Genomic DNA, 26651 nt, shown 5'->3' with positions numbered 1-26651 from the left:
TCAATTTCAGTCTTTGCCTCACTACTTCTAAACAAAAATGCCAATACTATTTTTGTGGGTTTGTACAATGTTTTGAATCCTGCAGGAATGTACCCTCATTTCTGTGACTCAAAAGAAACACTCCAGTTGAAGAAATTGCTCAGTGTTGCAAGTAAGGCAACGTTGTTGCTACATTTAGAATGAAACCCCCCCCCCACATATATTTTTTTTGGCAAGAATCCATTGACAAATTTAAGGCTGTCCTAATTATTTTTGTATCCCTGATTGTGTGTGGGCAAATTGCTGTTAGTGTGTGTCTCCCATCAGAGAGTGCGCTTTACAGAAAACTCGGCTTTATACTGTTCAATTGACAGTGAACTGCATCCTAGGGGCTAAAATGTGCCAGTTTTTGTCAAATACAGGACTTTCAACAAATGTGGATACTAATGGAGTAATCCACCCGCACTTCATCCAAACAACATTTGATGACACTCAATTTTCTACACTGGAATTCGTTTTTAGTAACGACCCCCCATAATAAAGCTTCATCGTATTGTATTGAAACTGATAGTAGGCTGCGTTGAGACTGCGCATAGTTGATGTTTGGGAACTACATCGATGCTGGTCAGTGCTCCGCTACAAATCTGCCACGAAGAACACGTAGTTATCTTGCTACAAGTGCTAGTGGCTTAGCAACGATTTCATGTCATGTTGTTGTTCATGTCCATATCACCGTTACCTATTTTACGATATGGCCACTTTGTGTGTTGACAGCCGCCCTTCACTTCGAAAGACAGGTTTTTTATTTTTGAAAGCCAGCATTATTTTAGTGTTATTATTTCACCTAGCTCAAACCACAAGGCTGTATTCTGAGGAGGATCTTGTGGTTATATTAACAAGCTCGACCATCAAGCAGTCTTTGCTCAACTCTTCTACCGCTTGGCTTGTCCAGTTCTACTCTTCATGGTGCGGTCATTGCATCCAGTACTCACCTACCTGGAAGGCACTAGCTAGAGATGTACAAGGTGAGTCATCTTGAAAGCTAGCAAGCACTGACAAAGGTTTCCTCATTCCCTGTAGTGTTTCTGTTGGTAGCTAGCTAGCTTCTCAGCTTATAGCTACTCTGTATAGCATATACGTACTGTACTAGCTACATTGTTTGTAAAGTGTCTCACATCGATTCTGGTAAAATGACAATAAAGGACTGTGTTAACCATAATGTTAGTTGGGGGCATGATTTCTAATTAGGACGCCAGCCTTGGTATATATATTTTTAAATACCTCTGAAATCTGCTCGACAGCTGTTCTTCTGTTGACTAACGTCATTGTACAGTATATAACTATCTAGAAGAACACAGTGATAAATTAATCATTGATTTAATTGATAAGAATATGCACGTAATGGTCACACTTGTTCTGTTCTCACAGAATTGGGTATGGTGTTCACTGTTCTTAGAATGATCGCTTTCCCATTCTAGTTTACTATTTGTATTCCACCAAAAAGTTTATTTACAAAAGTTAACCTGTGGGAGAAGTGAAGCCTATTAAAAGTTACTGAGTATTCTAAACTTTAATAATGTGTTTTAGCTTACTATTAACCTGAAACGGAGGTGGGCAAGATTAATTCCTTAATTTTATTTTTCTTTCTGCGATAAAGCAGTTTAGGGTTAGTTATGCTTATGTAGATGCATCCAGGTGGCCCGATTCTTATCGTTTTGACTAGGCTCTACAAAGGATCTAAAGACTTTTCAACAAGGTCTTTAGAAAGTTATCTCAGCCGGTTAACTAAGTAGGCATATTTTGTACATTGGACAGTACTAATAACGTATGCCTAAATCTCATTAGCGTGAAATAGGTTCCAGAATAGATTTTGAGGAAATTGTTTGAAAACAAGAAAAAAGTTGAATTACTTCACCTTCCGTTATTGTCGACATTTGTTGTCATTATGTAATGTTTCTAAAAGGTCAGCAGAAGTGCTTAGTACTAGTACTTTAGGATTGCTTAATTACTGAATGCCTGAATAAAATACAAGGCCAGGCACTACACCCTAACAAGTAATTTTCCTATTTAAAAATCAAGCTTTAACATTTTAATGTACAACATGGTTTTGTATTATAATTAAAATATAGCTGTATGCAGAATGTTATAATAGAAATGTGCCTATAAGATTAATCCACTTTTCTGGAAAATGGTTTAAGTCAGTATAATTTATGGAGCTTTTGAAAAAAGAATAATAATCCCTCCATAACTCATACTAACTAAATACTCTTCTCATGTTTGTATTTAATCATTGTAATACCGTTTATGAGAAAGGTATTTCATCATATGCATTTTTTCAAGTGAATTGTAACTAATACTATATAAAGAATTGCATTCTATAGGCTTGCCTAGTTCTTGAAGGTAAGGAAGCATTACATCAGAGGGGGTGACTGAATACATTATACATCTTTCTTTGTTGGCACATGCTGTCAACTGGCTGGCTCATGACTGAGCGCCAACCAGCTGTTCCCCTCTCAATAGGGGTAATTTAGGGTTATTGTTTCCCATTGACCCGAGGGCTTCCATTGCTCCACACGAGCAGAGGGGCATTTAGAATTAAGGATTGTGGGCAGGTGGCAAATATGAAAGGCCTTATGGACAGTACTGCCTTCAGGCATGTCCTCAAGTATCCAAAACCTACTGTTTAGATGAGGAGAGGATGTAACCAACAGTTGTTTTTTGGTTTCTGGCAATTAAATAATAATTATTTTACTTTCTCTGCCAACAATGTAGAACAGGCCTGGTGTCTTTTGTATTGAAATGACTGATGTTATATTTTGGGATTTCTAATATTTTTCTTACCCTTTTTTTCTATTTACTTACCCAGACATGCAGGAATATGACTTTTTGTTTGTCTTTGTGTACAGTTCAAAGGAAGTTAAAGGTAACATATTTAGGGCCCTATAAATCTGTTGTAGTTTTTGGCCAATTCTGCTTTATTCTTTTCAAAATGCCCTTTTTTACATTACATTTTTCTGTGATTCAGTTTTATACACAAACAAAAAATAAATAAAAGAAAGGCATTCTGAAGTTTATTTCAGTAAGTGCTTTCAGAAAAAGTACTAGTAAAATACAGTGCAACTACTAAACCTACTTCAATTGCATTTTATTTTGGAGGTAAAACAGATAATATCAAAATGTTTTTTTGTTTTTTTACCTTGGTAATGTCCTCTACATTAACTTACTTAAGCTCTAACCATTTCTCAATGTGCTCCACCTTATAATATCCTTAACGTTATGTAAAATATTATTGAATTTTTTTTTTCTTTCGTTTTGATATTTTTGCCACAAAATTGTTGCATAGTACATACTATATACATCGCAGACCTTTAATTTGAAGGCACAAAATAATTGGAAGGCTTATTCTTGTTGCCAAATGTATATAACAGGGTTCCCGAAGCTCCTTAAGTCTTAAAAGGTCTTAAAATAAAATCAGGGAAATTAAGGTCATAAAATGCTGTAGGTATTACATTTGTAGATGGTGCATTTAAGGCTGAAGGAAAAATTGTCACTCACAGTGGCACTGTAGGTAAAACCTCTAATTAGTGTGTATTTGTTTGATCAACTTAGTATTAGACAATGAGAGACTCTGCCATTAATATACATTTTACGCTACGTTAGTTAGCTACAGACGTTGAGGTCTTACTGCGTGACATCTTTTCACTGTCGTCAGTAGTTGCTTGATAGGGATGAGCGAAGACCTGGTGATGCAAGTTGAAAAATGGTTGGAGCAAGATACATTTTGGAGGTGCCGGCAGGAACAGAGTGCAAGGTTTTACTGCTAATGGCATGGTGTGATTTGGTGGACCGTGACATTGTGAAGAGAGCAGCAGAGCTATGCCACATGTAATGAGTAGAGTTTTGGGTGGTGTTATGAAACAATGTAGGGGGGATATTGAACGGATTACATAGGAGCTGCACTTTCAGCATTGCCCCCACAATCTTTAAGAATACCCCCTTGTGTGCTCACTGGATGTGAGTGCTGCTATACGCATTCCGTCACATCCAGTGTCAGCGTCCAAGTTTCACGAAATGCTGAGGTTATATTCTTGAAGGACGACGCTGCATGTTCATTCTGTCTTGTGAATTGAAATAATAAGAAATATATAGATTTTTGGAGGCGGATTGGGTGTATTGAAAAATTCATACCAATATTGGGAACTCATATTGGCTTATTATGCTGCAGATCTGTAATTTTCTCCTACATATGTTTGTTTCAGCTCTTTGGGCTTCTGGCATTACTTTCATCAGCCTATTTTCTGGACTGACTTTTTTGGGAAGATGCCACAGCTTAGCTGAAACAACAACCTTGCTATGATAAAAGTTGGATGTTGGAGGGCAAACAACTGATCATTGAAGTGGTGAAGTATAGGTTTTTGTCTGTCCTAATTCACCCCAAATAAGTTGATTACTGTGAAGGAGCTACTTAATAATTGTGAAAAATGTAAAGATATTTTACTTACCCATTATTTAAAAATGCCATTCTCCATCTACTCTTCTCCCCTTTCCAAAAAACACACTGTGTAGCTGTAAAACATCAGTGACACGACACTGATGGCAATGCAACGCAACACGAATTGTGTTGTTACGCTGTTACTAAAGCTACAACTAAAGTAGGTCTCAATAAATTGTCTCTTTTCAATCAAAGAAGTTTAGACATGTTTTGGGTCTTACATTTTAATTTGTTGAGGTCTTGAAAATATCTTATCTATTGAATTTGACTTTAGAAATGGTGCAAGAACCCTGTATAATGTTTCACCACAGCCGACTCGAGTTGTGACAGTTATCTTGCTAGCTACCTTTGGTTGTTGCTCAGATGATGGGTATGTTTTATTATAGTAATGTGACAATCAACACAAAGGTGTGCATGCACAGATGTAGCCAGTTACGTTTCTCTCACCTCACTCTTGCTAGTTTGATACTCCGGACATGGAGTGCAGGATGTTGCTGCTCTTTTCTGATGCTCGTGCGATAGTGAACTGCGTGAATGTGAACTGCGTTCAGCTTCATAAAAAAATCATAAAAATATGCGGTTTCTGTGGTGGCGTATCACAATGAGAGGTAAAAAGTTTCACAAGACACACAACCATACAACCACCATGGAACACGCACACACACACTGCATTCAAAGCTGACAGAGCCTGATCTTCTTTCAGATCCATTGCACTTTTAGAGTAGGCGAAATGCGGTGAAAGTTATTATGACAATATAATAATGATATATTTTTTTATATTAAATCAAGCATGCCAATAAAATAAAAATAAAATATATAATTCTTTCAATTACGTGTTTGTCTGAATTCAGTGTTTGTCTGGATTCCGCAATTCTGTCGCAACTTGGAAATTATGGGGCTGTACATATGGTTAGTCTTTGGTAGGTAATAGCTAGCTAAAAATCTAACTGCTTAACTACTGGAAAGTGTGGACCGAAAAAGATTTTCATCAGAAATTACACTAAACATACAGGTTAATTATTATTTTTTAAACATTGGAAACCATGATGTCCCTAACCAAAATGTTGATAGAAACATGCACAATTTGGAGTTAAAATCATGCTTTTTTCTAGTACGACATTGGACCTCCTATGAATTACTTATAAAGAACGTATACTGAAAAATATATTCTTTGTCCTTCTAGTGCAACCAAATGTCTGCATTATTGAAAAACCTCCTGGTTGTTAGAGCGATATGGTTAAAAATACGTTTGTGCTTTTTTTCTACGAACTATTGTAATATATATGAACACGAACAGTTGGAAATATAATTATTAGTGCTTTCAAATTATTTAAATAATCTTGATAATAATGAAAAATCACATGAACGTTTGTAGTTTAATTGCAATTTAAAATGTGTTCAAATTTGGTCAAAAAAATAAAATAATCTGTGCATTATGTTAAAGACATTGTTTTATTGTAAACTATGGGCATTGCTTGATTTTAAATTAAATAAGAATAGGAGCTGTCTTTTTCCAAGTTGTCCATTGAAACAGGGTGTGTCATAAATTATCACAGTGAATGGCAGAATCTGTTGGTATCTCATGTGAATCTAAATAAAAAAAATGTTGGTCTATGATCCAATTGTTCTACCATCTTCTACCATTGTGTTGTTGATCAAGGCACCAAGTACAATTACAGTTACAGTGGGGAGAACAGGTATTTGATACACTGCCAGTTTTGCAGGTTTTCCTACTTACAAAGCATTTAGAGGTCTGAAATTTTTATCATAGGTACACTTCATCTATGAGAGACGGAATCTAAAAAACAAATCCAGAAAAATCTCATTGTATGATTTTTAAATAATTCATTTGCATTTTATTGCATAACATAAGTATTTGGTCACCTACAAAGTGGGCCAGGTGGGCTCTCGTCGCCACTGGGATGCCCTCCCTCCAATGCCTTTCGGGGGAAGAGTCACTGGCTTGTTGTTGACTCTCTGTTGCGCACTTGTGCACTTGTATGCCGCTAGCAATACTCGGCCCTCATTCAGGGGGGTTGCGGTTGGTGGGTGTCCCTTTGGTTGATGCCTGGCAATGTGGTTGGATTGATTTCCTGCTTGTTGGGCCCTGTCTGGGGCCTCCCCCGGGTAGGGCCACAGTGTCACCGGACCCCCCCGTCTCAGTTCCAAGGTGTTACGCTGCTATATTATTGTGCTGGGGGATATGAGGGATGTACTACTAACTTTTCTCAGTTTCCTCCAGTTTTACATTTTAGAAGGAGATGAGGTCCTGGTCCACACCTGCGGATTACCTGGTTTGGGGGGCCCGTTGCTGTCCCTGTCCTTGTCCACCTGGTCATACTTCTGACCTAGTCTAAATTCAAATAGACTCTGGATTTAGCCCAGATAAATTTATTTATTATTCCAATTGGACTCTTAATATCTCACCCGGCACAGCCAGAAGAGGACTGGTCACCCCTCTGAGCCTGGGTCCTCTCTAGGTTTCTTCCTAAAATTCGACCTTAGGGAGTTTTTCCTAGCCACTGAAATTCAACACTACTGTTGTTTGCTCCTTGGGGTTTAAGGCCGGGTGTCTCTGTAAAGCACTTTGTGACAACTGCTGTTGTAAAAAGGGCTTTATAAATAAATTTGATTGATTGATTGACCAACCAGTAAGAATTCCGGCTCTCACAGACCTGTTAATTTTTCTTTAAGAAGCCCTCTTGTTCTCCACTCATTACCTGTATTAACTGCACCTGTTTGAACTCGTTACCTGTATAAAAGACACCTGTCCACACCAGTGGCGGCTGCTGGTCTTTCGAAGAGGGGAAGTTAATTTTCGGCGTACATTATAACCCTCTGATGGTCTTCATTTGTAGTGACACATTTGTCTGGGGTCTTTTGGACCCCAGACAATAACATTAAATGTTTTAACAGAACTATATATATATATATAATTTTTTATTTTTTTTGTTTTACAAATATAATTTTACTCTGTTTATTAATGACTTCGCTAAAATCATGTCGACAATATTAGCACTGTCTGCCATCGTGCGCAGTTTCACCCGCCTACGGCGCTAGCCTAGCCTACTACTAAATATGAATGAATGAATGAATGAATTAACTATCTAAAAAAAATATATACTTTGTAAAACTGAAACCAGGATTGTGGTGTAGCCTATAATTTTGTGAAATGTATGATGCAAATCGGCTAGCAATTTCGCCAAACAAATATCAAGAAATATTGCAGCAGTTTGTCTTTCGAATACACTTGAGAAATCTGCGATGGGACTGAGCGCGAAATGGCTTCAGTGACTTCTTATAGTACAGACTGCTGTCAGTCAAAAGGAGATGCAGATCGTCAGATCCTCCAATCATCACGCGGTAGCCCGGAGTCTGGGCCAGCCTACTCCTCATTCTCCCCCAGAGAAGCTGAGAATCCGTGGGCGGGACATAATCGCAGCACTTATCCAATCACCATCTTCTTTCGGAGCACTGAAAAAAACTGTTCTAAGCAGCCCCATTGAAGTCAATGGACGCTCGGCTTCAACAGGGAAATGCACTGTGACGCTGCAGGATTGTATGAGAAGAAAATTTAGTCAGCCGACCTGTAGCTGATTCTGAACTAACTAGTTTTAGAGATGAACGTGTTTTAACGCATTTTTAAGTCTATAAAATGTTTACACCATAATTTTTTTTTGACATTATAGGGGAAGCCGAGCTTCCCTTGCAGTCTTAAAGAAATCCCCACTGGTCCACACTCTCAATCAAACAGACTCCAACCTCTACACAATGGCCAAGACCAGAGAGCTGTGTAAGGACATCAGAGATACAATTGTAGATCTGCACAAGGCTGGGATGGGCTACAGGACAATAGGCAAGCAGCTTGCTGAGAAGGCAACAACGGTTGGCGCAATTATTAGAAAATGGAAGAAGTTCAAGATGACGGTCAATCTCCCTTGGTCTGGGGCTCCATGCAAGATCTCACCTCGTGGGGCATCAATGATCATGAGGAAGGTAAGGGATCAGCCCAGAACTACATGGCAGGACCTGGTCAATGACCTGAAGAGAGCTGGGACCACAGTCTCAAAGAAAACCTTTAGTAACACACTACGCCGTCATGGATTAAAATCCTGCAACGCACGCAAGGTCCCCCTGCTCAAGCCGGCGCAGGTCCAGGCCTGTCTGAAGTTTGCCAATGACCATCTGGATGATCCAGATGAGGATTGGGAGAATGTCATGTGGTCTGATTGGACAAAAATAGAGCTTTTTGGTCTAAACTCCACTCGTCGTGTTTGGAGGAAGAAGAAGGATGAGTACAACCCCAAGAACACCATCCCAACCGTGAAGCATGGAGGTGGAAACATCATTCTTTGGGGATGCTTTTCTGCAAAGGGGACAGGACGACTGCACCGTATTGAAGGGAGGATGGATGGGGCCATGTATCGCGAGATCTTGGCCAACAGCCTCCTTCCCTCAGTAAGAGCATTGAAGATGGGTCGTGGCTGGGTCTTCCAGCAAGACAACGAGCCGAAACACACAGCCAGGGCAACTAAGGAGTGGCTCTGTAAGAAGCATCTCAAGGTCCTGGAGTGGGCTATCCAGTCTCCAGACCTGAACCCAATAGAAAATCTTTGGATGAAACTGAAAGTCTGTATTGCCCAGCAACAGCCCCGAAACCTGGGCCAAAATCCCTGCTGCAGTGTGTGCAAACCTGGTCAAGAACTACAGGAAACGTATGATCTCTGTAATTGCAAACAAAGGTTTCTGTACAAAAAGTTCTGCTTTTCTGATGTATCAAATACTTATGACATGCAATAAAAAGCAAATGAATTACTTAAAAATCATACAATGTGATTTTCTGGATTTTTGTTTTAGATTCCGTCACAGTTGTAGAGTACCTATGATAAAAATGACAGACTTCTACATGCTTTGTAAGTGGGAAAACCTGCAAAACTGGTATCAAGTATCAAATACTTGTTCTCCCCACTGTATGTTAGGATTCTGTTTAAAACATCAATCAGCCCCCTATGCTTTTTGAGGTAGTGTACTTTTTTTTGGCTAGAATGGGGTTCAGGTCAGGGCATGCAAATTAGTAGCTTTTTTGATTGGTGTTTGGCCATTACCAAATATGTCTTTTATTAAATTATTTCCAAATGCCATAAGGTAGTTTAAATAACTAGGAAACGGCATAAATTATGCAAGATAGCATCCATAAACATTCATCAGGATCAGATCTGTCATTTATTTAGTTCCGCCATTATAATGTTTTAGTGGAAATGCAACTGTTGACAAATTGAATGCCTTGTAATGCTAGGAATAGTCTTGCAAGGCCACACCTTCTATCTCATCTGGCCTTGTTGGAGGTTGAATATTACTAGGAATGTAACCCCAGTAATGTGTGGAGGGGGCTATGATCCTCCGAAGTTTATCCACACCGCATCAACGGCCGTACTGAAAAATTATTTATGCACGTAGGGCACACCTGCCCCTATATAGCTGAGCGTGTCCCTTTACTCAGCCTCCCAACCATTTTTTAAATGAGAATGATGGGTGCCGCCAGGGCACAAAGTCTAAGGGACTCTGCTCCCTTCATATAACTGGAGTTACATTCCCAGTAACCTTTGTTATATGTTGTGGGGCTCCGCCCCCTGGAGGGCTTTGCGCCAAGAGGTTTACAGAGAAGGGAGCGAGCAAGCCAGAGTACTTCCATGTACTTCCTGCTGGGTCCCTCAAAAAAACACGGCACGAATAAGACAACAGTTCAGTCACACTGCGACAAACGTTGTGTGTAGCCCTAGAATAACAAACCCGACTCACGCCATCAACATGAAGGAGAGTGGGGAGAGAAGCGGTACAGGCTAAGGGATACAAAACCGTTGAAAACAAAGCAGTACCCATAAGTGGCCAAACGATGGGGCCCAAGGACCATCCAAGCTACTACCATCCCACACACAGGACGACTATAGCAATGACCACATATCGAATATCATATCAGATAGCTGAGGGTAACACTAAACTCAGGGCAATGGAGTGCCAGTTTACAGAAGTAGAAGAGATTTATTTTTACTGGAACCCACACGGATTATTCACTGTCCTCCAGTCACGGTGCCGAGGACGGAATGAGCCAAAGACGAAGCAACGTCCATCAGGTAGAAACAGATGAAAAAATGTTGCGATTCTGACTCCTCCAAGGAGAGCAGAGGATGCAGCAACCCCATGTGCCCTGATTCCCACAGGGGGCTGCGAGCCTGAGACCTCATAGGCCAAGGCGATACACTCGCATAGCCAGTGAGACAGACGCTGTTTGGAAAGTGGCCTACCCAGCGTGTAGCACACACAGCTGCAGATCAATTTCGTACGATCCACCTATGAGCCCCAGAGTGCGAGTGGGGCATTGCCTGTGTCTCCTCTTCTCCTCACTTGTGCGGAGGGGGAAAGAGGGCCTGTAGCTCGATCACACCAGCTCTGTAGGAACTTGTAATGATCTTAGGGGTTCAACCGTAACGTAGCCTTGCTTAGATCACCATTGATGAACAAACAGTCCAGAACAAAGTGCCAAGACCATCACTGTCTTAAAAGACAGGAGTTTAAAAGGTAATTGTACCAATGGCACAAATGGTGACTCGCAGAGCCCTGTCAGTGCTTTTGTCAGCTCCTATTGAGGCGCTCCCACTCTGACCACAGGACCAGCTCCTCTCATCCTTTCACACCATCTGCTCTCAGATTATGGACTCTGTTGCCCCTTACAAGGCTAAGTCGACCAAAGGCCCATCGGATCCCTGGTTCAATGATACAACTCGGGCCTTCAGGCGCCAGTGTAGACAGGCAGAACGTAAGTGGAAGAAGGATAGGCTGCAGGTGTCATTAGAGATATTTAGAGCTAGCCTTGCCACCTATCAGAGAGCAGTGAAGGAAGCTAAAGGTCAATACCTTTCCAATCTCATCAATAGCAATAGCCACCGTCCTGGAATCCTGTTTAGCACTATTAACTCTGTCATAAATCCGGTGTCTGGTGTAATGAATGAGGCATCCGTAAATACTTGCACTGCATTCAAACAGTATTTTTTGGACAAAGTTTTGTCTATTAGGCAAACCATCACACAAGCCCCTGCTGTTGCCATTCCCTCCCAACCGACACAATGTGTGCTGGAGTCTTTTGATGCAGTTACTCTTGTGGACCTAAAAAAAGCTGTCCATGAGTTGAAGCCTACCAACTGTCCTCTAGACGCTGTTCCTGCCAGGATTTTGAAAGAGGCTATTGACATCATAGGTCCTTTCCTTGTCTCCTTCATAAACAGCTGTTTTAGTTTGGGCACTGTTCCCACTGCTCTCAAGCACGCCATTGTGAGACCGCTGCTCAAGAAACCCAACCTTGATCCCTCCATACTGTCCAATTTCCGCCCAATATCCCACCTGTCATTTCTGTCCAAGCTGATGGAGAAGCTTGTTTTCACCCAGCTTCAGTCTCACCTCCAACTGCACGGCATTGGGGATAAATTTCAGTCTGGTTTCAGGTCTAGACATAGCACCGAATCAGCGTTACTGAGGGTCCATAATGACATTCTCGGAGCCCTGGACAGTAAAAGCTCTGTGGTTTTGGTGTTACTGGACCTTACTGCTGCGTTTGACACCGTGGATCATGCCATCCTCATCTCCCGTCTTCAACATGTTGTCGGTCTGCAGGGCGCAGTGCTCAATTGGTTCTCTTCATATCTTATTGATAGAACTTTTTCAGTTATGCTAAATGATTTTTCCTCCTCAGCTGCCCCTTTGTCATCCGGTGTGCCTCAGGGTTCCATTCTCGGTCCTATTCTGTTCTCACTCTATATGCTGCCTCTTGGTCAACTCATCTCCAATCATAATGTTCAATTCCATTTCTATGCAGACGACCTTCAGATCTACCTTCCTGTGGTTCTGAACAATCGTTCTGCGCTGGACCCTCTCCATAACTCAATTCAGGACATTAAACTGTGGCTTTCTCAGAATTTCCTTCACTTGAATGAAGGTAAGACTGAATACATTCTGTTTAGCCCGGATTCACCCTGCAGTTCTCCAAGTTTTGGCCCTCTCACACCCCAGTTTGCACCCACTGTGCGTAACTTGGGTGTTATTTTTGACAAAAGTATGCAATTTGATAAACAGATTAGTGCGGTTGTTAAGGCGAGCTTTTACCAGCTAAGGCTTCTTAGTAAGGTCAAAACATTCTTGTCCCAAGCTGACCTTGAAAAAGCCATTCATGCCTTCATCAGCTCGAGAATTGACTACTGTAATGCCCTCTACACTGGACTTAATAAATCATTCCTAAATCGACTTCAACTGGTACAAAATGCAGCTGCACGTCTCCTCTCAAACACCTCCAAACGCTCACACATCACCCCAGTCCTCTGCTCGCTCCATTGGCTTCCGGTGCGGTTTAGGGTGGAGTACAAGGTCCTGCTGTTTGTATTCAAGGCCATCAATGGACTGGCCCCGGCCTACCTCACCGAATTAGTAACGGTCTACCAACCTGCTAGAGCTCTCCGCTCCTCTGAACACACCTCTCTGGTTGTTCCCAAATTCAAATACATAAAGTTTGGAGGCCGATCATTTGCAGTTCAGGGCCCAACTCTGTGGAACGCTTTACCACCTTCCCTGCGTAACATTACCGTGTTCAGTGTTTTTAAAGCGCAGTTGAAAACACATCTGTTCAGACAGGCTTTTAACACGTAATCTCTGACTCGACTGCTCATTTTATATATTTTATGTGTATGTATGTGTATGTGTGTGTATATGCGTATGTGGGTGTATGTGTATATATATGTACATATACATTTTTCTTCATTTATCTTATATTTTTATATGTTTTAATATTTTTTATATTCTGTTGTCTACTGAAGCTTTTAATGGAAAGCGCCTTGTGCACCTTTTGGCTGTTGTAAGGCGCTTTACAAATAAAATTTGATTGATTGATTGACCAACACATGAATAACGACCACCTGTTGTAGAACAGCTTAGAAGTTGAACTGGCTCTAGCACCGATGATGTGAATGAGGCCGGTGGACAGGCGTGCTAATCTGTTCTGTTCAGGGCTGTTCAAGGAGGGCATTCATTTGAGTCAATGTGTTCCGGCGATGAGGAGTCAGCCATGGTGCCCCTGACAGCAACTGAATTATCTCAGAATACCACACCGTCCCCAAGTGCTCCGGAGCAATCAGAATTACTTTTAGGTGATCTGTCCGAACCTGTGCCAGCAGGCGTGTGTTGCACATCTGCGGAAGGAAGGCATAAAGAAGACCCCAAAGCCACAGGCAATGCATGAACGCGTCTGTCGCCAGGGGTGGGTCATCCTGGGTCCGTAGAGAGAACCAAAGGCGACAGTGCGTGTTCTCTCCTCCAAATGAGGGAGGCTGTAGATACCAGTTGCCGTCCCAAGGGTCTCCTTGAGACATGTCCGCCCCCCCGTTCAGAGAGCCCAAAACATGCAGAGCTGTCAGAGAACGAAGGTGAGCGTGCGTCCATAGCCATAGATGCGCTGCCGACAGGTGGAGTGCAAGAGATCTGATACCCCCCTGGCGATTGATGTAGGCCACGGTTGTCCTATTGTTCGAGCGGACCAGAACATCCTGGCCCTCGATCACAGGTTGAAGTAAGACCACACTAACAGAACTGATAGAACTAACTGAAGATCTGCATGAACGATGGGATCCTGCCCATGGGGACCCCTGGAAGACGTGAGGGGCCCATCCAATGGTTCAAGTCCCTCTCCAGAGCACCAGAAAGCGACAAATGATGATGCACCGGGTCCACCTTCCGGGCTGCAAACCAGTGTTGCAGACCGTGCATGTGTAGAAGGCCTAGGGAAACCCCAGCATGAGCTGCCAACATGAGCCCTCACAGGGACATGACGGAGCAGGCCGACTATAGGCATGGGTTGGCAAAGGCGCTGTACAAATAGAAGGCTCTCCGCCTTTTTGTCAGCCAGGTGTGCTCTCATCATGCCGGTGTCCAAGTGCAGGCCTAAGTAGGACACCTGCTGGCTGGGCCACGATGCATTCCTCTTCCTGGTCATTGCCAGACCCAGATGCTTGAACAGTGACACCAACTGAGTTGTGGCGCAATGCCACCTCCTCCGACAAGGCTGGTATCAATAGGTCATTCAGATACTCTAGGACTCTGATGCCTCATTTGCATAATCTAAGTCAAAGTCAGTGGCTCCAGCACTGCCTCAACACATTTGGAGAGGGTGCGTGGAGCCAGGTCATAACTGTGGCACACTTGCATACTCGTACGCTGTGCCCAGTAAGGCATATTGGATGAATTTCCTGTGGCGAGGTACAATCTGCACATGAATGTAAGCATTTATGCTCATGCAGAAGGTCATTTGGTCACACTCCTTCAGAGCGTGTAAATCCAAAAATGGCCTCATGCCCCCCATCTTCTTCGGCAACAGGAAATAAAGGGAGTAAAAGCCCCTCTCTTGTGGCCTGCTGGACGATGTAAATAGCACCCTTTTCTAAGAGTTCCGCTATCTACGCTGACAGGGCAGCTGTCTTGTTTGTTGATGTAATCGTTGTTTCCATCGCGCCCCTGAATGGAGGAGTTATTGGAAGCCGCCACTGTCTGCAGGGGGGGGGGGGATTTGATGGTACATGGTCCCGTTCATCGTCTTTTTGATGCGGTGAAGTTGTTCTGTCCCCTTAGCAGAAAAACACCCCAAAGCATAATGTTTCCACCTCCATGTTTGATGCTGGGGATGGTGTACTTTGGGGTCATAGGCAGCATTCCTCCTCCTCCAAACACGGCGAGTTGAGGCCAAAGAGCTCGATTTTGGTCTCATCTAACCACAGCACTTTCACCCAGTTCTCCTCTGAATCATTCAGATGTTCATTGGCAAACTTCTGACGGGCCTGTACATGTGCTTTCTTGAGAAGGGGCACCTTGCAGGCATTGCAGGATTTCAGTCCTTCACTGTGTAGTGTGTTACCAATTGTTTTCTTGATGACTATGGTCCCAGCTGCCTTGAGATCATTGACAAGATCTTCCTGTGAAGTTCTGGGCTGATTCCTCACTGTTCTCATGATCATTGCAATTCCACAAGGTGAGATCTTGCATGGAGCCCCAGACTGAGGGAGATTGACAGTTGTTGAGTTTCTTCCATTTGCAAATAATCGCACCAACAGTTGTCACCTCTCACCAAGCTGCTTGGCGTTGGTCTTGTAGCCCATTCCAGCCTTGTGTAGGTCTACAATCTTGTCCCTGAGATCCTTGGACAGCACTTTGTTCTTGGCCGTGGTGGAGAGTTTGGAATCTGATTGATTGCTTCTTTGGACAGGTGTCTTTTATACAGGTAACAAGCTGAGATTATGGGCACTCCCTTTAAGTTTGTGCTCCTAATCTCAGCTCGTTACCTGTATTAAAGACACCTGGGGGCCAGAAATCTTTCTGATTGAGAGGGGATGAAATACTTATTTCACTCATTAAAATGCAAATCAATTCATGAAAATGTGTTTTTCTGGATTGTTGATTGACTGCATAAGCGGAGCCAGCCAAGAAGAGTGAATGTGTCTTACTGAGTGAGTAAACAGTTTATTTTTGCAAATCTCTAAATTAATACAGGACTATCATCAGTACTTAAAGGGGTAAAAGGGGTGTGATAAGATGCTGCACAGCTGTCCTATGTCCATAAAACACATTCCCTTTGTTCTATCACTACCTAGGTAGGTTACCCACATGGGTAACCTTTTCAACTCTTGAAGAGGACTTGCAGCCTCTGGACAAACATTAGATAGGCAGATTTACGAGTAACCCTCCAATCGGCTGATAAAAGTCAATGATGCCCCCTATACAAATACCAGATCCCCCTCTCCCACATTCCTTTTCTTATCCAAACATGGGGACTCAGTCCTTTAATCAGTAAGAATACATCAGTTCAAGTAATTTCCATGAAAGACGATAATTTATTTATTCGTCAAAGTGAAAAGACGAGAGAATTGTGTAGCCAGCAAAGATTTTGTCTTTCCTGAAAAAATCCTAATGCATAATTAAAAAATTCACCAGAAATAGTCGCAATATAACAGTAAACAGTCTTATTTTAGGCTTCTTATAACGTAGCTACTGAAAGTTGTAGCCAGTGAAGTTTTTGTCTATCCTGAACAAATCCTCTTTTGCCACTGTCTGTTTTAACAGCTTATTAGCCATTTGTGAATGGCTTTCCTGAATTGATACAGTAAATATCAATATGTGTCATGGTACGGTGAGGATCAGCACCTCCAGTTCCCGTTGCTCCACAAACGCATCCCGGACTTGTTTTGTGTCACGTCTTCAACTACTCACACCAGGTCCAAATCATTCCATTAGTATGTGTTTAAATGTTCCTTTTCTGCCCCCCTCACTTGTTGATCATTGTTGTTGTTGCTGTTGTTTGTATGTCCAGATGTAACTGGTGAGTGCTTCCGTTTTGCTGTATAAAAGTCAGCCCCTTTACTTTCATTATGTTTTGCTTTGTACTGTGTCTGATTTAATTAAAAGCCAACATCACCTGCAATCTGCCTGCGCTTGGTTTCTCTTTACCACCACCCGTTACAATGTAGGTGAAGATAACTGACTTTTTTGTCAAGGGAAAAGACTAGTGAACATCCTAATGCATCTTTCGTTTTGCCTGTGACGGGAGAATGCGGAACCTGTTGTTCGCTGGCCTGCGTCTTTAACCATTAAGCTATTTAACAAGTCAGTCGCGGTTGGTCGGACGGGCGATTTTAGTGGCTTCTCTAGCTAGTCATTTAGACTGCCGCTCCACCTCTTTTCATTTGGAGTTTAGCTTTTTCCGTCCCAAAACCGCTAATTCATTCTGCCTCATCCACACTTTAATATTTTAGCTGGAGATTGCGACAGAAGCCACATACTGCTTTAGAAAACCCATTATTCAGCATTACCGGACCTATTATATCAATAATATCAATTTACCCAGGAAAAGGTTATGTTTTTCCATGGCAGGACTTGACAATAATAATGGCCCGATGGCCCGGGACAGTAAAAAGTAAAGTCGGGACTAATCAAACTAGCAAGTAATTTTTTTCATCATCTGGCACACACACAAAACTACCTTGCATCTCCTTTTGCGCGCTGTTGACCAGTCAAGAGATGAGCTGTGATGCGTGTCTGTCTGGGATTGTTTTTCAATAAAGGATTTCAAAACCTGCGCAAGTCACTCAATTGAAGAAGGCAGTGTAGGATAACTAGGAGCTCAAACAAAAGCGAACATTTTTTACCTCAGTGCAATTTTTTTTTAACCTGTTTCAACTCAGATGCACTGTCGTCTGTCCTAAGTTCCCGGCTAGAGTTGACAAATGTGGGTCTTTTTACAAAGGCACTGACAACTTTCGCTAACAATCCCTGAGCAGCTATGCTAATAGCAAACAGCACCTGGTCAGCATGACAGCCAAGTGGGTAGCCCTTGGTTGTATAAGGAATTTAAATGCAGATGCCCATTGGGTGATTGCACGACATAACCGCAAACCTAGTAACTGACGGACCACCTGGTTGCCTTGTTCCCTGGGGTGAATGAGTTAGTGTTTTGTTTGAAAATGTCAAATGCTTTTTTAACTTATCTTTTTATTCATTATTATAATTAGATGTTATGAAAAATTTAGAAATACAGTACCGGCCAAAAGTTTGGACACAACTCATTCAGTGCGTTTCCTTTATTTTCATGACTATTTACATTGTAGATTCTCACTGAAGGCATCAAAACTATGAATGAACACATGTGGAATTATGTACTTAACAAAAAAGTGTGAAATAACTGAAAACATGTCTTATATTCTAGTTTCTTCAAAGTAGCCACCCTTTGATTTTTGATAGCGCTGCAAACCCTTGGTGTTCTCTCAGTGAGCTTCATGAGGTAGTCACCTGAAATGGTTTTCACTTCACATGTGTGCCTTGTCAGGGTTAATTAGTGGAATTTGTTCCCTTATTAATGGGGTTGAGACCATCAGTTGTGTTGTGCAGAAGTCAGGTTGATACACAGCCGACAGCCCTATTGGACAACTGTTAGAATTCATATTATGGTAGAACTATGAGCATACTGACCTGTTTGAAGCATTGTCACCTCCAACCGCTGGAACAGTGAACACAGACTTTAGTTTCAAATGGGACGATATGACCTAAAACGTGTCTGCGTTCATACTAATGTGACAGAATTCCTAAACGAGGTCCTATTGCACAATTTCAGTTTGGCTTTTTATTTTATAAATGTCTAGATTCAGAGCTTTATAATGGTATATAATACAGTATGGTTTGATAAAAGTATGGGAAAGATATGCTGCTTTTACGAATTGATAATCTGATTTACTTAGTTCTGAGAAAAGAGACTGAAAAGATTCACATTTGCCAGAGAGCTGGGGCCTCATGTACAAAGACTTGCGTTGAATTCATACTAAAACTTTGCGTACGGACAAAGCCATAAATGTGCGTACGCACCAAAAAAATCAGATGTATGAATCTCTGCGTACGCAGCATTCCACATACGTTCTCTTTGTACATCCCAATCAACGCGAAATTGAGCGCACATGCACGAGCACCACACCACACCCTGTCTCCTCCCTCAATTAAATCAATTTAAATATGGTAATTAGTCCAATTTGGCAAAAGAAACCTGCAAGAACATGGCTAAAGCAAGCAAGAAACGAAATTTCACTGAAAACGAATTAGAGGTGCTACTATCAGAGGTAGAAACAAGAAAAAATATTTTATTTGGAAATCTGTCCTCTGGAATTAATAATAAAAGAAAGAAAAAAGAATGGGCGAGTTTGTCTGATGCCGTCAACGCGGTGGGATCTGAGAGTCGCACCGTAAATGAACTGAAGAAGAAATGGTCAGACATAAAGGTGGAAGTTAAGCGGAGAACTGCTGCGCACCGACAAAGTGTGGGCAGAACAGGCGGTGGTACAGGGACGGATGAACTTGCACCCTTTGATCAGAGAGTTGCCTCTATTGTAGGAGACACGTTAATCTCTGGAATCGTATCCGCTGATGTAGGAGACTCGGATATACTACAGGACTGCCAGCAAGGTGACTCAGATTTATTTCCTTAACTTTGATATACATAGCCAGCCACCGTTTAATTTTAAAATGCATGCAATATAGCAAAAAGTACACCAGAGATTTCACGTATCCACTGCTTTTATTGCAAATGCGTGTACCCATTAATAAGGAACAGACTGAAATTACTGTTAAGATGTGCCTGTGTTTATTTGGACTTAGGAACCGCAGGAACGTCCACTGGCACGCACTCCGAGTCTGCACCACCTGAGCAGCCAGAGCCCATTCAGTCCAGCGTCTCCCGTGTCTCTAATGTTCCCCCCAGTGCTGAAGCCCGTCCATCTGGCCGTGTCTTGACGCATGCTGTTCTGGAGTCACAACAGCAAATTGTTAGGGCTACTGAAGAAATGAACAGTCACCTTAAAAATGTCACTGACGCACTCACAGAAATAAGCCATACATTAAAAGAATTGGTCAAAAAATGAACTTTGTGTCTGAGTACCATTTATATTGTCGCAATTACACGTTGACGGGCCTGAATGGCTTGTTGATTGTGCTGCACATATACTGGTCCTGGGTCAGGGTCATCTGGCGGTGCCCCCACCTCACCAAGGGGTATGCCATGCCTGTGCGCGACATTGTGCAGCACTCCACATGCCAGTATGATGCGGCAAACCTTGTCAGGGCGGTATAACAGCATCCCCCCGGTCCTGTCAAGGCAGCGCCACCGACATTTCAGCTGCCCAATCGCCCGCTCCACAACTGACCGAGTGCGGGAATGGGCATCATTGTATCTGCGCTCTCGGTCAGTTTGTGGGTTGGTGAGGGGGGTTAACAGCCACGTCTTTAGTGGATAACCACTGTCTCCTGATGGGCAGTAATAATAATTACAGACACAAACATTTTACTTTTAGATAGAACCATGCATTTAAATGCATAACTTACCAAGTAGCCACCCATCGCGCACCCTGCCAGCTTGGAGTCTCATCCCAACCATGCTGTTTGTAAGGATATATGAATCATGGGTTGACCCAGGCCACCTTGCCACAATATTTGTTAGGCGCATTTGTGCATCACATATCTGCACATTTATTGAATGGAAATGTTTCCGATTCACATATGCAAATTCGTCTTCAGATGGCGCCTTTATAGCAATATGTGTGCAGTCGATCGCTACGATTACATTAGGAAAACCGGCTATTGCTGCAAATTGCGCTTTGATGTTTGGCTGGTCACCTGCATCGTATGGGAACGTTATATACCTGGTAGACAAGCGGATGATGCCGTCCCATACAGGTGGCATTGCACGGCTCAAACACGACTGGCTTATTCCTGAGCGGTCTGCCAGTTCTCTTTGGAAAGAACCGGTTGCTAGGAAACCAAGTGTAGTAAGCACCTGTAAAGGAACGGGTAATGCGTGGCTTCTCACTGTCTCTCTTTCCAAATTCGGACCCAACTCAGCGCAGAGCTCCAAGAGTATAGCCCTTGGAAATCTGAAACGGCTGATAAGCCAGTCATCATCGTGGGCCAGAAAATCACTGTGGTCCCTAAAAACCCGTTCTCTCCGGATTTGTCCATTGAAAATGTCTTCTAATAAAGCCAAAGCTGCCATTGCTAGACGGGTTGTATCAATTTTCACATCCTTTATATATGTTCTTACTTAATTGCATAATTAATAGAATATTCTAATAAGACTCGTGTGACAATAATATGGCAAATCATTTATCAATTACAAATTATAAGCAATATCTGGCAGGTGCGATAGAACAGTTCGTAGTGTAATGTTTGCCACTTCACTTTATTGCCTCTATGAGTCGCCAACGGACAAACATCATAAAAATGTACGTACGCCAGGCCTGAAGTTTACGTGGAAGAACGCACATTCTTACGTTAATTTCACTGTTAGTACATCTGACCGTGAACGTGAAAGCTGGCGTACGCCGTGTTTTCGTGCGTACGCAAGATTGATACATGAGGCCCCTGGTCTGTTTACGCCCATTCAGCGCAGTTCACACTAGTGCTGCACGATATATCGTTTCAGCATCGACATTGTGATGTACGCATCCGCAATAGTCACAGCACAGAACGTGCAAATTAGTAAGGTAAACATATATATCAGTCTACAATTATATATTTTTTCAAATGGAAAACCAGCATTATATCTGTCTGATATAAGATAATTTACTCTGATTTATGGGTTATTGGATACACAGTTTATTATTTTTAACACGGTTCGTTGCTGCACTAAGTTAACATGCAGGCCCTGCAAATGATGAGCCAGGAACAGGCAAAAAAGACCGAAATGGAGAATTTGGTTGCAAAAAGAAATGCATTGTCAATTACATGGAAATATTTCCGCTACAGACAAGATGGTGTTGACCAAAAACAGGTACTTTGTCAAGAGTGCCTTACAGTTGTTGCCACAACATGACCAATTTGTTCCATCATTTAAGGCGGCACCACAAATCTTTGTATGACGAGTGCAACATCTCAATGCCTAACAAAGCAAAAATCTATTTCGGATGCATTTGCCAGTATTACACCATACGAGAGAGGTTCCAAAAGGCAGAGAGAAATCACAGATTCAATAACATTTCACATCGCCAAAGACATGGTACCAATTAACACGGTTACCAAAGAGGGTTTTAAAAACATTATCCGGTCACTTGACAAGCGGTATGTAATGCCATCACGCAACTATTTTTCTCAAGTTGCCATCCCAGAGCTATATGAAAAATGCAAGGCACCAGTTGAAAAAGAGCTGTCACAAGTGGAACATTATACAGCAACAACAGACTTGTGGTCCAGCTGGACAACGGAGCCCTACTTAAGTCTGACCGTACACTTTATTAATGAGGACCTGAAAAGTTACTGTTTGCAAACTGAATTTTCCCAGAGGATCATAAAAGTTGCAACAGGGATGAGAGAAGCTTTAGCCTAGATGAGAGACATCTAATCTGTATTACAACAGACAGTGCAGCGAACATGGTGAAGGCTGCACCTGAACAAGTGGACCAGATTGCAGTGCTTTGGCCACAGACTGCATCTTGCAGTTCTTAAGTTATGCCCAATTGCACATTCTATTTTACAACTGTTGCTATTGCTATGCTATTACTCTTACATATTATTACCTAGCAACCTGTTCTGAAATATAAAAATGTTCATAAGTTTCATACATTTTAATTGTAGAGGTTGGGGCTGGGGAAGAATGAAGGATACATACTGTCAGGTTGATAGCCCAAGCTCTTTCTGAAGACATCCTGTATTTTTTCATATCGCAATATATATCACAGAAAAACAAAATATCGCTATGTTAGCTATTTCCAGTATCGTGCAACCGTAGTTCACACTCTCTTAGGCCTTAACCACACCCACCTTTTTAAGAATTTAAATGGGACACTCTGGCCTTGTGCTAAACTGGTCAGGTTGGTACCTAATAAACACATACTATATCAAACCAAATAAAATAGAATAGTTTTTTCACTAGTGAATACTCTTTTAGGATAATACATTTGTAGATTTGCATTGGATGATTTAGCCTACAAACATAAGCTGAATATCCTATTGATTAATGGTAATTAATGGTATATCTTTTGTATTATGTTTTCATAACCACCTAATTAAGCCATTTGTAAGTTCATTCAAATTCAACCAAGGTCTGATCATCCTTTTGGGAGTATTGCGAATTCATCCATTGACGTCAGGCATTCAGTGAGGGGTGATTAGCGCCTAGGTACCATTTGGGTACCAATGCTAAGTGGCGTGGGCTGTTGGCGGATTAAGTAGAAAATAGAAAAAAAAGGTAAATCGTCTCTAAATAGATTTCTGTTCGTCAGTTTAGAATTCCGACAACGGAACAATGTAATAATATACGCCTATTTAGTAAATGTCATGGAAGGAGGAGGATGTAGCTTTCAAAATGGCAGTTTTATCTTAATTACAAACTCAAATGCCAATTGGCGTAGGCATTTGGCGGTTCTAGTGTTAACAGCAGGATTCACAGACATGTGGCGAGTAAATGTAGGCTGCTCTACATTATGTTGAAAAATTTTCATGTGAAGTGCTTTGGACCACTCCACCATAAGTCAAGTGCCAAATAAAGTTACCTTTATACTGCAGAGAATATGACTTGTTGGTTGTGTAGAGAAGTGTTGAAATAATGCTACTCATGATATGATTTTTATCACATGGTGCTTGCAAATAAAACTTAGGTCACATGCATTTTTGAGCGCTGCATATATATCTTTTTATTTAACTAGTAGATGACATTTTCTTACATTTCTGGGCATTTTTGTCACAGGGGATTACATGCTAAATATTCATGTATTTTTAGATAGTGGTGGCTGAAGTGGTTCTTTTTTAAAGAAGGTGTGGGACCATCTCTCATGATATAAAATAAGTAACATCTACAGTGCATATAGAAAGTCTACTAACCCCTGTTAAAATGCCAGGTTCTTGTGATGTAAAAGAATGACCTTTAATGTGACCTATAACATGAACAATTCAATTGAAAAACAAACCGAAATCTTTGAGGGGGAAACATACATTTTTTAAAGCTCTGGTTGCATAAGTCTGCACACCCTTAAACTAATACTTTCTTGAAGCACCTTTTGATTTTATTACAGCACTCAGTCTTTTTGGGTAGGAGTCTATTAGCATGGCACATGCTGTCAGATTGCAAAGACATCTCCTGTGCCCAGCCCTCTTCAGATCACCCCATAGATGTTCAATTGTATTCAGGTCTGGGCTCTGGCTGGGCCATTCCAAAATATGAATCTTCTTCTGGTGAAGCCATGCTTTTGTGGATTTGGATGTGTGGTTGTTGTCATCCTGAAAGGTGAACTTCCTCTTCAGCTTTCTAATGCATTCCTGAAGGTTTTGTGCCAAAATTACCTGGTATTTGGAACTGTTCATAATTCCCCCAACTCTGACTATGGCCCCGGTTCCAACTGAGGAAAAACAGCCCCAAAGCATGATGCTGCCACCACCATGCTTCAGTGTTGTTTTTGCATCAAACATATCTTTTGGCATTATGGCCAAAAAGTTCAACCTATGTTTCATCAGACCATAACACATTTTCCCACACTTGCAAACTTCAACCGGGCTTGGATGTTTTTCTTTGTAAGAAAAGACTTCCGTCTTGCCACCCTACCCCATAGCCCATTCATATGAAGAATATAGGAGATTGTTGTCACCTGTAGCACACAGCCAGTACTTGCCAGAAATTCCTGCAGTTCCTTTAATGTTGCTGTAGGCCTCTTGGAAGCCTCCCTGACCAGGTTTAATCTTGTCTTTTCATCAATTTTGGAGGGACGTCCAGTTCTTGGTAATGTCTCTGTTGTGCCATATTTTTTCCACTTGATGATGACTGTTTTCACTGTGTTCCCTGGTATATCTAATGCTTTGGAAATGTTGTACCCTTCTCCTGACCGATATCTTTCAACAATGAGATCCTTCTGTTGCTTTGGGAGCTCTCTGCGGACCATGGCTTTTGCTCTAAGATGCAACTAAGAAAATGTCAGGAAGATCCTATCAGAACAGCTGAACTTTATTTGGGATTAATCAGAGTCACTTTAAATGATGGCAGGTGTGTAATGACTTCTATTTAACATATTTGAATGGGGTTGGTTCTGAACACAGCCACATCCCCAGATATAAGAGGGTGTGCACACTTATGCAACCAGGTTATTGTAAGATCTTTTTTTTTTTCATTTTTCACCCCCTTGAAGATTTCAGTTTGTTTTTCAATTGAATTGTTCACAGTAAAAGTGGAAACAGTTCTGACATTTATCTTTGTCTCATTTTTTTACATCACAAAAACCTGGCATTTTAACAGAGGTGTGTAGACTTTTTATAACCACTGTACTTAAATCCAGAAATGCCGACTGCAATAACAATTCTTTGTAATATACTATAATACATTTCTTTCTCAGACTGGGAGCAAGCCATACGGATTGGTGTCCTGGACTGTGCTCAAGAGAATAACTTTGACATCTGCAAGGACTTTGGCGTTCACTTCTACCCCACCTTCAGAGTAAGTGCCAGTCATGATAAAAAATAAATAGAAAATTCTAAACATTGTTTTAGAAATCACCATTACATGTCTGAAACGGTTTATTTTCTTTCTCAGTACTTTAAAGCACATAACCCTGCATTTGATGTTGGACAAACAAACCGGGGTAAGATTTTGGTGCATTTCCATATTACTTACTTCAAAGGACCATAATTTGTATCTATCAAGAGTATGTGTTTCTAGCTTTCTAAAGTATTTTTTCAAATATTTTATTAAGTTTTTGAATAACTGTCACCAGTCATTTTTCTTTCATACTCTGCATTAGGGCTGCAATGACTATTCAACAAAAATCAACAAATTCAACTAGTAAATACTGTCTACTTCTGTTTTGGCTTTTGATTAGTCATTTATATGTTGCCCTTATTAGCCTACATACACCGATCAGCAATAACATTATGACCACTGACAGGTGAAGTGAATTACACTGATAATGTTATCATGGCACCTGTCAATGGGTGGGATATATTAGGCAGCATGTGAACACTCTGTCCTATAAGTTGATGTGTTAGAAGCAGGAAAAATTGACAAGCGTTAGGGTCTAAGCAACTTTGACAAGGGCCAAATTGTGATGGCTAGACGACTGGGTCAGAGCATCTCCAAAAACGCAGCCCTTGTAGGTTGTCCCCGGTCTGCCGTGGTCTACTTTTGATACCGGTTTCCCATAGATCAGTCATGGTGTCCATGCTGACCACTGCCGAAAGCGCCTACAATGGGCACGTGAGCATCAGCACTGGACCACGGAGCAATGTACGAAGGTGGCGTGTGCGTCACTTTCCTGGAGAGCACATGGTACCAGGATGCACTTTGTGAAGGAGGCAAGCTGGTGGCGGCAGTGTGATCCTTTTGGCAATATTCTGTTGGGAAACCTTGGGTCCTGCCATTCATGTGGATGTTACTTTAACACGTACTAATTACCTGAGCATTGTTGCAGACCATGTGCACCCTTTCATGGCAGCAGTATTCCCTGATTGATTATACGCCCTGCCACAAAGCAAAAATGGTTCAGGAATGGTTTGAGAAACACAACAAAGAGTTCAAGGTGTTGATTTGGCCTCTAAATTCTCCTGATCTCAATCCAATCGAGTATCTGTGGGATGTGCTGGACGA

The 26651-nt window shown here is 41.7% G+C and overlaps 2 protein-coding genes across 5 annotated transcripts in view; one reads left to right on the top strand and one right to left on the bottom strand.

The window, feature by feature from the left end:
• Window positions 1–542: 542 nt before the first annotated feature.
• The window catches only part of qsox2 (quiescin Q6 sulfhydryl oxidase 2), a 76735-nt gene continuing 50626 nt past the window's right edge, over window positions 543–26651 (top strand). For 2 of the 4 annotated variants that reach the window (XM_029124823.2, XM_034296629.1), the window contains exons 1-4: window positions 543–1004; window positions 12339–12458; window positions 25405–25505; window positions 25602–25650. In XM_029124823.2, coding sequence (XP_028980656.2) covers window positions 683–1004; window positions 12339–12458; window positions 25405–25505; window positions 25602–25650 — 592 coding nt within the window. In that variant the 5' untranslated portion in view covers window positions 543–682. The remainder of the gene's footprint in view (window positions 1005–12338; window positions 12459–25404; window positions 25506–25601; window positions 25651–26651) is intronic. The other 2 variants (XM_034296630.1, XM_020044520.2) reach the window with 2 other exon arrangements.
• LOC114840715 (putative nuclease HARBI1) lies at window positions 19585–20544 on the bottom strand. The gene is made up of 3 exons (XM_029124825.2): window positions 20417–20544; window positions 20148–20338; window positions 19585–19839 (listed from the first exon to the last, which is right to left on the bottom strand). Exons 1-3 carry the CDS (start codon window positions 20535–20537, stop codon window positions 19690–19692), a joined length of 462 nt encoding a protein of 153 aa, XP_028980658.2. The 5' UTR covers window positions 20538–20544; the 3' UTR covers window positions 19585–19689.

Source organism: Esox lucius, chromosome 13 (assembly GCF_011004845.1).
Source record: "Esox lucius isolate fEsoLuc1 chromosome 13, fEsoLuc1.pri, whole genome shotgun sequence".
In the NCBI taxonomy this organism is placed as follows: Eukaryota; Metazoa; Chordata; class Actinopteri; order Esociformes; family Esocidae; genus Esox; species Esox lucius.
The sequence above is the reverse complement of the archived record's forward strand: the minus strand, read 5'-3'. Positions and strand labels throughout refer to the sequence as shown.

What these genes read in the sequence shown, in the direction of transcription:
- LOC114840715 (XM_029124825.2), bottom strand. Translation starts at nt 20,537, where the DNA reads ATGCGCCTAACAAATATTGTGGCAAGGTGGCCTGGGTCAACCCATGAT. An exon ending in GCGCGATGGGTGGCTACTTG is followed by an intron (nt 20,339 to 20,416) that starts GTAAGTTATGCA and finishes ACTGCCCATCAG; the next exon opens with GAGACAGTGGTTATCCACTA. An exon ending in TGTTATACCGCCCTGACAAG is followed by an intron (nt 19,840 to 20,147) that starts GTTTGCCGCATC and finishes TTGTGACTCCAG; the next exon opens with AACAGCATGCGTCAAGACAC.